A 13,746-nucleotide genomic window follows, 5' to 3' on the forward strand; every position below is an offset into this window, starting at 1 on the left:
CCATCTTTTTGGAAAACATATAAAAAGTGTACTTACTGGTTTACTTTAACAGTCTTAATCTGATCTTATTTCTCCCCTATACAGTATGTGCTTTCTTACTTTCTAGCTAACGAAATACGTTTAAAATCTGACTTGTTGAACACAGAAACACATGCTACAGCAAACGCATTTTCATTTTAAAAACTGTCACTGCTTCACTTCCTGTGGCATTGCGCCTCACTGGCTGAAAGCATGTCTGGAAATAGGAGAAAGCAGCTGATTGGTTAATGACAGAAAAGCTGATTAGAATGTGTGGCCAAGCATGACCGACACAGTGGTTCATGACCTGCAAACATATTTCTTTAAGCTGAAGAAGCAAATCTCACAAATACAAATATGTGTTACTGTAGCAAGTGTTTTGTTAAAAGTGCACATTATGAAGGGAGCAGCAAGTAAGATTCATGGAAGACATTTGTAACAATGTAAATATCCATCAGCATGTTTTGATTTAAACTACAAAAACAAGACAGGTTGCACAAGGAAGTTATACGTTTATTGTAAAAGGTGTAATGTGTATCTTTAGATGACAGTGTAATAGTTCGGACACCCTTCTGACTTCTTGGTATTTTGTTAATGCTTAGATTTTATTGGTTTTAGATGATGTATTTTTTGTACTTCTGTATTGTGTAACTTTTGAGATTTGCTGAATTTTTGTTCTGATAAGTTAAAAATGTTTTATGAGATTGAATAAAGAAAAAAACAAAGTACTTTCTTAATCCAGTTAATTATCTAAAATAGTTATAATAGCGGGAGAATGCAGGAGAGATTTTGTTAAAACACCTTTTTTTAGTTGTTTTTGTTTTGGACTGACTCGCAGGACACAGCTGTGGTGTCTCACTAAGCAGCAGCTCAGCTGCAAAAACAGGCTATTCATGTTACACTCCCTCAATCCTCGACCTCAGGTAGGGCAACCTGTTCTAAAGGAGGTTCAAAATGTGACAACGCAACAGCTAAGCCAGTCAGGCCAGGCAGCTGGTTCACCAAGATGGACCTCAAAAATACCTGGTTTTGTATCCCCGTAAAACAGGCGCATTCAAGTACCTGCGATTCACCTTTCAGGGAACAGCGTACGAGTTCAGGGCCTTGCTGTTTGGCCTCTCTCTAGCTCCCCATGCCCTTTTGAAGTGCATGGAGGCTATTCTAGGCCCCTTTGAGACTCCAAGGCATCAGAATACTCAATGACCTGATCAGTCTCCAGTACAGGCAGAGGCGTTGTGTGTGTCTCCCTGTTGCTCTTATAGAGCTTTATCTGTAACTCAAAGGCCTTCAGGACCTGCCCCTTCCCACTGTAAAAATACTACATGGAAAATTTCTATAGTATAGGTGTTTATGTTTTTCAATTTTAACTTTTCTTGTGCTTTCATTTTGTTTGCTAGTTTGCTTTGTTTTTGCAGCGGTGAAACAGTGTTTGGGTTTGCTACCACAGCCAGCAGGTCTGCACCTTCGCAGGGAAATAACTCAAGTCAGCAAAGAAGGCTGACTAGTGAAAAAGAAAAAAAAACCTTGAACCCTGTGTAATGTAATGTAAATAACCCATGTGTAATAACTGCATTTGTGTCGCTTTGTGTTTGCGTGTGGGTGTGGAGATAGGAGTCAGTGAAACTACCCCTGGTATATTGTTCATACATGTAAAATAACTTTACAAAAAACAACATCAGTTTTAAAATGATTTCCTTTATTATCATCATAATATAAAAAGCACACAGTTCAAATTAAAAGGTATTTAACCCATACAAAAATGACACATGAATGGCGCAATCATTTCTACAGTCGCAGATTTCCAGTCAGTTATCACCTTGGCCAATCTCCTATCATCAGAACACCAGAGAGAGAGAGAGACATGCTGTGTGCAAACCTCAACCTCCAATTGCATTCTGTTTTCCTGTGCATCTGTAGCATTGCAAAACTGTAAACGAAGGCATTTCGTAAAATATTAAAATAGAGGACTGTAATCTATGTGTGTAATCAGTGCTCACACACAAAAATACTTGTCAAGGCCCTGTTGCATCTAAATCAGCAATGCATGCCGTTGCTTTCATTTCAGGATCAATTTGCCATGTTAAAATCAGTACAGTCATGTAATACAACACTTCTATCATGGTTACTCTTCTAAAGGTTTGCCATGGTATTTTTACACTTAATCATGCATTTGCTATGGCTATGCTATGCATTTGCCATGGGATTACGATGGTTGGCCATGTTACTGTGATATGCTTCACCATGTTCCTCTGTGATTTGCCATGCTTTCACTGTGCTTTATTACACTTTCCTACGGGAAATGTTTATAAGGTTTAACCATACTATATTTGTTTAAAAAAATAAAATGCCATACATTACCATTTGGTACTACTGACTTACTGTATGTTCAACACAGTAAACATTATACACCACAATTATTGCTTCCATTCATCAATTCAATAAAAATTATGCACGCCCAATAATCCCCTTCATTTACTGTTAGAACCCAATCTCAAATGTACAATAAAAAGTTACATTCAAAAGGAATGAAAAGTCAATCTTGTTCAATATAATCTTAGTTATGTGTTCATACTTTCTACCTCTAATTGTTTTCTATCCTACTATAGAAGATTACAAGATTTTCAGATGCACGTACCTTTAAAAAAATGTCTGAAGGCATTTTCAAGCCAGACATGAGCTTAATGTTTAAGGTGTTCTTTGCTTTTCACATTGAACAGCATACAGACCAAGACAATTATTCATTTTATCAGCTGGTCAAAGCCAAAATGTTGCGCAAAGATGTGTCTCAAAGTGATACCCAGGTGTACTCTGGGAAACACAGAAACATCCAGAATATCCAGTGTTGCAGGGCTATACACCTGCAAATAGCACAATAGTTTAGAAATACAGATAGCATGTGGTGCTGCAGATGGGAGATATGATAAAAACATTGAGCCAGCAATCAACAAACTATTCACGAGCAGTGTCCTGATAACAGCAGCTTGTGACGTCGACATTATTCTTTCTAGTCATGGGCAACTCCTTCCGATGTGCAATATGCTTATGAGCAGCGCTTGGTATTCAAGTATGCTCTAATCACTCCAGGGTGTAACTGGGCAAAACACATTTAATCATCTTGGGCGTCTATTCTGAAGATTCAAAGAAAGTATTTTTTGCAAAGCAGCAGCTCATAAACACATAAGAGATGTGGAAGTGTTCTCCCGATGTTGACGCAGTGGAAATGTATCCAACCTGAACCTACCCCATACGTACGGGTATGACAGTGGAAATGTGGTTTAGTGTCTTTTATTGTATTCAGATATAATGCGTGGTCATATTTACGGATGAGTTTCCAATGGCATCAAAAGGTCAACTCAATACGATACCTTACCATCTGCTAAGAATAATCATGACCTCAGAGGGAAAAACTATGAAGTAAACAGAAGAAAATGCTTTGTCGACTGGAGTCTCTTTCGAATATGTAGCAAGGCCTGGATTAAATCTAAATTCCAGCTCTGCCATTTCCATTGTAAAGCACAGCTAGGTGGGTCCCTACTCTAATTCCTGCCCTTGCACGTTTTGCAAATTGTGAGAGTAACAAAAATGACACAAATAAAACATTAAGAAGTGATCCTGAAAGATGTCTCCAGTGGGAGGGTTTCCACGGATTGTACATTCAATGAACACTTTTAACAAACCTGTCATCAAATTCAGACAATCGCGACCAATCCCTGAGATGATGCACCCAGGCAACACTTGAAAGCTTCACCCCAATCCAATAACATTCATACGCACAGTATAATGACCACCTGCAGCAGATGTACCTGCAGTGTTTCATGACACTGAAGTAAGGACAAGAGCCGAGTCCAGAGAGTGTATTATAATCTGGGGGCTGTACGGAGGCTGTCCACAAGGCTGACTGTTTGTATGTCAGTGGCACACACAGCCCAGAAACCAGGCCTAGGAGCCACAGCTGGAAATGAAGTGGAGACGTAAGCAAGATATGTTACCAAGCCATGCCGCTGAGGCAGAATCACCGTGATCCTTTAAGATCTGACTTGACGACGTTTTGAACTTAAACAGCGACTAGATCGGGCGGCTTAGATAGGCCAAATGGCTTCCCCTCACTTGTGAATATTCTTCAGTTCTACTGTATCTATATAGCCACATTTCCATTGTAATGAAACTTGAAATAGCCATTCTGATTTACCATGAAGCCTGGAGGGTCACAGGTCTTGTGTCCCGTTGCGATTACACTTGTATCTCGTGAAGCACGTTTTCAGTTACGACGAAACTGTCACAAGCACAAGTTATTGAGAGCCTCAGAAATCGGACAGCATGGCAAACTGTATGTTGTGGCTATCGGCTGCGTTTTTGTGCGTTTTCATGAGATGCCTCTAATATTTCATTCAAAGCCGTGGCGGGGATGAGAACAAGTTTGTTCAGGGCATCCTTCCTGAAATGGTTAACAATAAAACTTTCATTAAAATGGTTTATACATTGTTACAGCAATAATACCTCTCGCACTGAAAAACATTTCCTGCACATGTTATCTGTGTATATAAGCGAGTTCCAGTTTGTGCACCACAGTACTAAACATCCTGAGGACCACACTGGCTGTGTTCCAAGTGACTTCTGGTTTGAAGATGACTGCCCAAATCTCAACAAGACCTGGCTTATTTTCTCATTGGTAATTGTCCACTTTTCTTTCACACAACGTTGTGTACAAATGAATGACAGTATACAACAGTTAATAGTTTTAAAGATACCAGGGTACAGTGGCCAGCATGGCTATGAGAAATAATTCTGCAGATGAAGGGCGAGATGTTCAGGTGTTCAGACATTCACTGGCTCCCTTGCTCAGTCTTCTCATACATGTGCAGGGACTGTATCCAAGGCCTCTTCTGATTCACGAGACACATCTACATTCTGAAAGAGAAACAGACGAGAGGGCTAGGCTGGAGTAGCTCACACTATGATTCACGGGTTATCATTCAGTTGATAATATACACGTTACCTCAGCTATAAAAAATCAAACACCCGAGTGAACAGCAGTTCGCAGAGGGGCCGAGACCCCCAAGGGTTCTTTATTATTTTTCCAGTTTTCTTGTGTTATGAAAGTCTACCTGATTAAAAATAACACCTGTACAATTACTACAATGTTATAACTCAGTGTTTCTAGAATGTGTTACTAAGGGTGTATCTTGGAAAGAGGTCGTAGTAGACCCGCAGCACTTCAAAGAGATAGCGCTGCTTTAGAGCATTTGAAAATTTAGATTTAGATTATGGTGGTACTTCAATCTTCTTCTGTCAAGAGCGACGGAATCGATTGTGTTTAAATTTATTTTATATTTGGAGTCAGATATCATACTTAAACATGTTTAGTACAAAGAGAGGCACTGTGGCAGAGCAGAGCTCTGCCCTTTATAAATTGGCAGAGATGGGGTTAAATTCCCCTCCCTGCCTGGGTTTATTGTGTTCAGGTGGCTGGGGTTGATTAGCATAATTAACGATCAATCAGCACCCAGCCACCTGACATAAAAGGAGGCCTCAGCTTCCCATTAGGGAGAGGAGGGAGCTGAGGAAGCAAGCTGGTGTTTGTGCTGCTGGTTTATGTGGATCTGGTGAAGGCATTGCCCAGCCTGGAAGCCTTTATTTTTGTAAGTTTTTGCTTTGTGTTTTGTTATTTGTGTTTAAATATCTTTGTTTTTGCCCTTGTGCTCTTTTATTTTGTGTTTATTTGTAATAAGTATTATTTTGAATAATTTCGCCAGCCTGTCACAGGCCCCTACTAATCAAAGATTCGATTTCCTGTTTTTTCTAGTGTAAACTCAAGAGCGCTAAACTAATCTTCACTAATTCTGTCACCTTGCCAGATTAAATTTCTTGTTCCTAAACAAAAAAGCACAGGTTCTAAACATAAGCATTACCTACGTGAATACTTATTTATTACTGTGCTTTTTAATATACCAGGTGGTGGCACTCTGAAATGCTTTTCATCCAGTCACTCGCTGACACATTGTTGCTTTGTTTAGATTTTAAGAAACCAGGAGTTTGGGTCCTGGCAGGTTTCAATGACTGAGGAAGCTTATGTCACTACATCTATTTATTTTATCTATTGCTTTTATATAGCACTTTTTTTTAAACAAAAGCTATGCAAAGCACTGTACAGTACATAACAGAAAAAAAGAACAACCACAATGCATTTGTGTAGCATGTCACTCATACAACTGCCACAGTCAGACCATTTACATACCAGTGCACACATATACAGAATCAGTTAGTTACATTTAAACCCACTAAGATAAGAAAGCCATTTTATAAAAGTGTGTTAGTCTTAAGCTGTAGCGGTCCCAGCTTCCCTGACAAACGAAGGCAGAGCATTCCATAATTTAGGAGTTCTATAAGAAAAAGCCCTCTTCTCCTGTGTTTCTTTTGTTGACCCTGGGAATAACCAGCAGCCCTGCATCCTGTGATCGCAGAGTGCGGTTTGGAAGATACGGGGTCAGTAACTCCTACAAATAACAAGGTGCTGATCCATTCAGGGCCTTGTAAATTAACAGCAAAATCTTAAAATCAATTCTATAGTGCACAGGGAGCCAGTGTAAAGAGGCCAAAGCAGGGGCAATATGTTCACTTTTCTTGGTTTTAGCCAGAATTCTAGTGGTGGGATTCTAATCAAGCTGCAAGCAGAAAAAAGTTAATTACAATAATCAATTTTAGATGAAACAAAGGCATGCATTAGTCTTCTGACATCAGATACGGAAATAATTGGTCTAAGTTTGGCTATATTTCTCAAATGGTAAAAATATACTTTTTAGTAACTTCCCTAATATGAGTCTCAAATGATAGATCAGGATCAAAGATGACCCCCAAACTCTTCACTTCTAGTTTAAGTTTTGATGAGAGGCTGCAAGGGTCAAGCTTGTGTAGTCCCACATTTCCTTTTAGTTGGTTCTGTGATCCCACTAGCATAACCTCTGTTTTATCAGAATTCAACATTAGAAAATTCTGTGACATCCAATGCTTGATTTCCGTGAGCTAATAACACCCATGCAGATGAAATTCCTGGCTTTAGGGACAAATATAGCTGAGTATCACCAGCATAGCAATGGAAGTTCACTTGTTAACAGTATAATGAAAACAAGTGACCTAGAATTGAGCCTTGTGGAACACCACAGACAACTTCTGAGAACGCTGATTTTGCCTCCCCAATAGAGACAAACTGAAACCTATCAGAAAGATAAGATTTGAACCCTGATAGGACAAGGTCAGACAGTCCCACTGTGCTTTTAAGATGATTCAGTAGGATGGAATGGTCTACAGTATCAAAGGCAGCACTTAGATCTAGAAGAATTAAAACTGATGGAAAGCCAGAATCAGAGCTTATCAGCAGACCATTCACAACTCTGATAAGAGCCGTCTCGGTGCGGAGTGCAGCACGAAAACCAGACTGAAACTTCTCAAATATACCTTTAAGAGTTAGAAATGTTTGTGATTGAATTGCAACAACTCTCTCTAGAACCTTATCTAAGAATGGTAACTTGGAGATTGGCATATTGGTTCTTGAGGACTTTAGGGTCCACATTGTGTTTAAGTATAGCCTACCACAGCGACCTTAAGAGCTGAGGAAACGATACCAGAGGAAAGTGAACGATTCATAATGCTTAAAATGTGGGTATTAATAACACTAAGAACATCTTTTAATAGTTTTGTAGGATCAAGACAGAATGTGGTAGCTCTCAAATGCTGAACTAGCTCTGTCAGTTTGTGCAGTACCCTCCCCGCCCAGCAGAGCGAGCTTTCTGGGAAAAAGAACAGCTAGGTGGTGAAGCCTCAATCAGGGAAACATTGTCATTCGGTCCTAGCCAAGTTTCAGTTATAATCCTGAATCACGAATTAACCAAGCCTTTAGACAGAGACCTGATATTAAATAAACCAAGGGCGTAAATGGGTCCAATCCAGACCATGTGATTCAGCAGGGGTAATAGGAAGGGTTCCTGTGCAAACACCTTTGTGTTCACTCAGCGGAGACCTGAATTTTACATGCCTCTTTAGGTCCCCCCCCCAGTTCCTACTATGTTTTCTTAAGGCCTGCTTGCTACACAGGAATGTGGGGTGCTTTTATTGGACTGCACTCAACTGAAAGGTTTGCATTGTAGGTCTACTTGAACTGCCAGAAGAGCTCTAAAGAAGTGGCTTAACGGGCTTGTCAATTAAACTTCTCCACAGAAATTCAAATCGTCTCACTATTGGGCAGCTACCACTGTACAGATCAAGCCGCTTTCATCACTTTGCCTTCGCTGCTCTGAAACCCGCCACATCGCAAGCAGAGCGACAAGACATTCTTTTTTTTTTTTTTCCTGTTTTTGTTGTGCAATGAAAGTCTGATTTAAAAATAATACCTGTGCAATTATTATAATGTTAAAAGTCTCAGTATTTCTAGAATATGTTACAAGGGTGTATATTGGAAGGGGGTTGCAGAATGTACCCTATGTTCGTTCCAATAAAGATGGACAGTTGTTCAATCTTATAGACCTTTGTTCTTGTGAATCACATAAAAATGCTCCTTTTCTTTTTCTATTAGGTTATGGTTTCAAACTTCAGATACATTTTCACATCTGTGTTATAGCTGAAGTAGTCCACTGTCTTAATAATGACAGTGTGAAGTTAGAGTGTTCCCTTTAGAGTTATTTAATCCCACAGAGAGAGTGTGTGTGTGTGTGTGTAAGTGCATCTGTGCGTGTTTGTCTGTGTCGGTGTGCGTGTGTGTGCAGCAGTGTTACCTTCAGGGTGGAGCCTGCCTCCCCAGGTCCTTTAGTTTAGGAGGTCTGGTTGGTGGAGGGCTGGAAAGGGGTACTGCTCAGGGGTGGCAGTAGAGGGGGGCATCGCTCTGACCAGAAATGGGGGGGGGATGGAGGAAAAGGACAGCATACAGGGAGATCAGAGAGGATGGGGGAGATGGACAGCATACAGGGAGATCAGAGAGGATGGGGGAGATGGACAGCATACAGAGAGATCAGAGAGGATGGGGGAGATGGACAGCATACAGGGAGATCAGAGAGGATGGGGGAGACGGACAGCATACAGAGAGATCAGAGAGGATGGGGAGATGAGGAAAGAAACTACAAGGACAATAAAGATACAATAAGTAGTGTAAAAAGAAACAAGACCTACGGGAATATGTGAGAGTGAGAAGAGTGGAACACGAAAGGGAACGGGAGAAAAGGCAGTGAGTCGAGGAGGATGGAACAGAGATTGAGGCTGAAGGACAAATTCAGGGGGAGATGAAGGAAAAGAGAGAGAGAGAGAGAGAGAGAAATGGACAATGAATAAGGGCCCTGAGGAAACTGAAGCAGACAGTCAGAAGACGACGCACAAAGAGGAAGTAGTTTCACATTGCACTTGAAATGCTTTTTTAATTTAGTTTTTGCAGTCGTTCAGGGTGGTTCTGGATTATGTAGCGCCAGTTTTTACCTGACTTTGAGCTTGACTGGAGAACCCCAAGGGGGTGAACAACCTTCCCCATTCCATTCCAGTCACATGACAATGGACCTTTCAATCCTACCAGCCCCATCTACTCTCTAGATCAACAGATATTCTGCCAGAATATCTTCACTATAAATGCAGGTTAGGTGTGAAATGAAAGCCCATTGTGGTACGTGAAAGGAACGAGGAAGGCAGTTCATTACTGACATGCTCAAGGCAGACTCAACAGAAAAATGGTCAAAACTCAATATTGGCGCGACAAAACCCAGAATCACCATAAAATAGAAAGCGATTCAAATGGCGTGAAGATACTTACTCTTAAAAAAGAGTGGGGGCTGAACAATGAAATAAACAAAACAAGACCAGGTTCTGAACTTGGGCTGATCAGACTCGTGCAGACTCGTGCAGCACCATCTCCACTAACACAGGATGATGTGCTCTTCATGCTCCAAGACTGATCAGTCTTCCCAGCACATACAATCATGTTTTCATACTAGAAAGGTGCAGTATAAAAAACATGCTACAGTCGTTTTGGATAAAAGAACACAAATAAGAACATTTATGAATGAGAGGAGGCCTTTCAGCCCAGCTAAGCCTGTCCCGTTCCTAACATCTTGCTGATCAGCATCAACAACATGACTAGGTAACCCATTCCATCCCCTCCCCACTCTCTGTGTGAAGAAGAGTCTCCTTCAGCAACATGACTAGGTAACCCATTCCACCCCCTCACCACTCTCTGTGTGAAGAAGAGTCTCCTTCAGCAACATGACTAGGTAACCCATTCCATCCCCTCACCACTCTCTGTGTGAAGAAGAGTCTCCTTCAGCAACATGGCTAGGTAACCCATTCCATCCCCTCACCACTCTCTGTGTGAAGAAGAGTCTCCTTCAGCAACATGACTAGGTAACCCATTCCATCCCCTCACCACTCTCTGTGTGAAGAAGAGTCTCCTTCAGCAACATGACTAGGTAACCCATTCCATCCCCTCACCACTCTCTGTGTGAAGAAGAGTCTCCTTCAGCAACATGACTAGGTAACCCATTCCACCCCCTCACCACTCTCTGTGTGAAGAAGAGTCTCCTTCAGCAACACGACTAGGTAACCCATTCCATCCCCTCACCACTCTCTGTGTGAAGAAGAGTCTCCTTCAGCAACATGACTAGGTAACCCACTGCATCCCCTCACCACTGTGTGCGAAGATGTGTCTCTACCCTCTATTCTAATTCTCCACTTGATCTACACTTAATTCCCTACTGTGTCCTCTGGTCCTGGTATCTGTGAGGCACTTAAAAGTATTGGTTCGGTTTAACTGTCAACTCCTTTTAAGAATCTAAAGACTTCAGGTCATGCGTTTGTTTGCTGCAGGTACACAAGGTCTCAGAAAGCATTGCCACGGTCAGGAGCCTTCTCGAAGAAGTGAAGGCAAAGTTTCAAATGGCAATAATTATTATGAAACAGGACTTTCTGAAAATCAGTTAAGGACTTCTAAGGACCAAACCATACTTGGAAAAGGCTGTTATACCTACAAAGGTTAAAACCGTTCGAACGTGAATGACCTCCTTGTATGGAGAACGCACCACAGACCCCTACCTGTAAAAGACTATATAAACCCAGCCAAAAAGAGCACAGTGCTCTCAAACTCCAAAAGCCTAACGGTGCTGCTCCTTGACAGACGGAAACCACAAAGCAGGCCTGAGCTGCAGATAATATACAGGGGAGGTGGTGCCAGCCTGAGACCAGGACCGCGGTGATAGGGACAAAGAGACCGTGACAGGAGGAGACATATCCCTGCATCAAACAGGTCTGTTTGGACAAACACGTCAAAATCTACTGCATTACAAAGGATCCAAAAGACTGTGTTGGACCACAGCTGTTGTTGAACAACACCACAAAGACTGCGTTGATTCATTGGGGATTGAAAATCATTGCAGCGAGGACTTCATAGACCATTTCAATATGTAAAATCTTGTGTGACATTCTCCACAAGACACATAACTAGAGCCACTCAATTATAGTTACATAACTATCAAAGATGAACTTTTAATGAACCTTGCTAAGTAACTAAGACGTTAGACTACGTCGGGTTTTATGTATACAAAGAGCTTTTCAGTAAACATGCCACCTACAGACAAGTATATTTAGATAGGTTAGATTGAAGGTTTGATACTATTGGTTAACTCTGATACATATATGCTTAAGATTTATTTCTGCTCTCTCATATTTTCTGTATTTAATAAACTACTGCTACTGATTAAACTTTTCTTGTGTCTAGTGTGGGTGTTCACAGCAAGTCCTTCATCTCTCCTAACTTAAATAATACTTCAGACTGGAAACTATTTAATTTCTGCTACATGTGGTCTCACCTGTGCATTACACAACCTCATTAGAACACAAGCATTGAGCTGACCACAAAATTGAGCCCTCTCTTTCTGTAGCAGCCACCCTCAGGGCATGAGACTCGCTTCTGCTGTATAGAAGCCGTAGACTGAGTTATTGTCTTAATGTTTAAAAAACACCCATGTTCTTTCATTTTCGTAGTTCCAGGACCTGTGTTTTCATATTAAATTAAAGCTGTCACTTACCACTGGTTTATCTCTATGGGTATTTACAGCTTCAACGTTTAGGAATATGGATTCCACCTCACAACCTGCAAGAGAAAGAGAGAGAGAGAGAGAGAGAGACAAAGAGAGAGAGAATTTCACCAAGGATGTAAATAAATCATTGCTAGCTTCACAAATTTAATTTCTGCACGACCTGTTGAAATAAAATTAAGAAACACTGACTCTGTTTCAAAAACAGACAAGCAGTTCTCAGGATGCAGCCTTAAAAGAAGAACTTTTGTGACAATCTGCAGCGGGCAGCTCGTGAAAGCTAGACGCCTGCTGGATAACTGACGGCAGGGGCAAGGTACGTCTCCTATAGATAATGACAGCTGTAGAGTATATTCACACAATTATTAACAAGCAATAGTTTCTGTGCACAAACGGGTATTTATGTTATGTCTGGATCGATTCATGCTGCTTAAAATGCAGGCTGCCACTATGACACTTGAAGAGGATTATAATGTGCAATACGGGCATTTGTAACAAGAAGTGTTTACCCGAACAAACAATACAGTCAACAGGGCCTCTTATTAGGAACCAGGAGATCTCTTACCGTAAGCCACTGGAGTGAGTTTCAGAACACTGTGAAGGGGGCAATTAAGATAAGGAAGCTCTTCTGAAAATAAAGAAAAACAAACAGAATGAACACCTGGATTAAGCTGCAGGACAGACACATCACAATGCAGGCGGGCATTATAGCACACGGTACAGATGTACAGTATGAAGCTTTCCGAATGAAGTCTACGGAACCAGCAGCAGCCTCTGCTTTTGCGAGAATGCTAGCAGGAGTGTGCTGGCAGCGTCTAATCACTCCCAAGCTTACCAGGTGAGGCTGCTCCACCACTTATTCACGCGGTGCTTTAGATATTTAAGAGTACGACTCCATCTGAGTGATTTTGGACCAGCTGGTTGAACACAGTAATGTGCTGTGCTCGAACTGAACTCTGACACATACATTGAGTCTAATTCAGCTGGGAGGCAGTGCCACCTTTCAGAGACTATTTCAAAGAATAAATAACTGTGTAGTATAACTCTGTATACTACCCCTGTAGATCTCTCGACTCTACCCCTCCTAATATCACAACAATTGGGACTTGAGTCGCGTCTTTGACATGCCAAGCTCGAGTCACCCGTCACAAATGAATCTATTTTACAAGGTGCGTTCACCTTTTTTGAGTGAAAGGTGTATGCTGCAGAGATGGACGGCTCTTTGATAGAGACAGTTTACTTTACTTGGGAAGTCTTCCCACTGATGATGGGAATGGGATTGTAGAGGTGGAAGCTCTGTTAACAAGATTGAAGTTTTTGCAGGTATCATGCTTTTAAAGACACACCTGTGGTGGCTTTGACAGACTCACTGAGAGCAGAAACTGACCCAAGACTGTGACAGCTACTGGAAGCAGGCTGATCTTTGGGATACAAATTGAACATTTACAAAGCCAGCAGAAATACTAAACAAATTGTTAAAACACACTGTTCATATAAAAAGTTATAATATGCTCTGTATTAACCTACAGTTATATGAGAGCATTCAATATTCCATTGTAACAGTAAAAAATAGTATTGTATCTTTGTAAGTCTGAGTAAAAAGGGAGCTAGGTTGGGGTCACGCTGACCAAGAAACACCCGTGAAATGAGCTATGAGGAGAAAAGCAGA

At 41.1% G+C, this 13,746-nt stretch overlaps 1 protein-coding gene across 5 annotated transcripts in view; it reads right to left on the minus strand.

Annotated features, from left to right (window-relative positions):
* Positions 1-1,693: 1,693 nt before the first annotated feature.
* Positions 1,694-13,746, minus strand: part of si:dkey-96f10.1 (6-phosphofructo-2-kinase/fructose-2,6-bisphosphatase 1) — a 44,592-nt gene continuing 32,539 nt past the window's right edge. For 4 of the 5 annotated variants that reach the window (XR_005948073.1, XR_005948072.1, XR_005948071.1 and 1 more), the window contains 4 exons: positions 12,643-12,705; positions 12,069-12,133; positions 8,784-9,261; positions 1,694-4,926 (listed from right to left, as the gene is read on the minus strand). Coding sequence is in view for 1 of the 5 variants with exons in the window: in XM_041236987.1 (XP_041092921.1) it covers positions 4,867-4,926; positions 12,069-12,133; positions 12,643-12,705 (188 nt within the window). In the remaining 4 variants the exon portion in view is untranslated. The remainder of the gene's footprint in view (positions 4,927-8,783; positions 9,262-12,068; positions 12,134-12,642; positions 12,706-13,746) is intronic. The other variant, XM_041236987.1, reaches the window with a different exon arrangement.

Source organism: Polyodon spathula, chromosome 43 (genome assembly GCF_017654505.1).
Source record: "Polyodon spathula isolate WHYD16114869_AA chromosome 43, ASM1765450v1, whole genome shotgun sequence".
NCBI lineage: Eukaryota > Metazoa > Chordata > Actinopteri > Acipenseriformes > Polyodontidae > Polyodon > Polyodon spathula.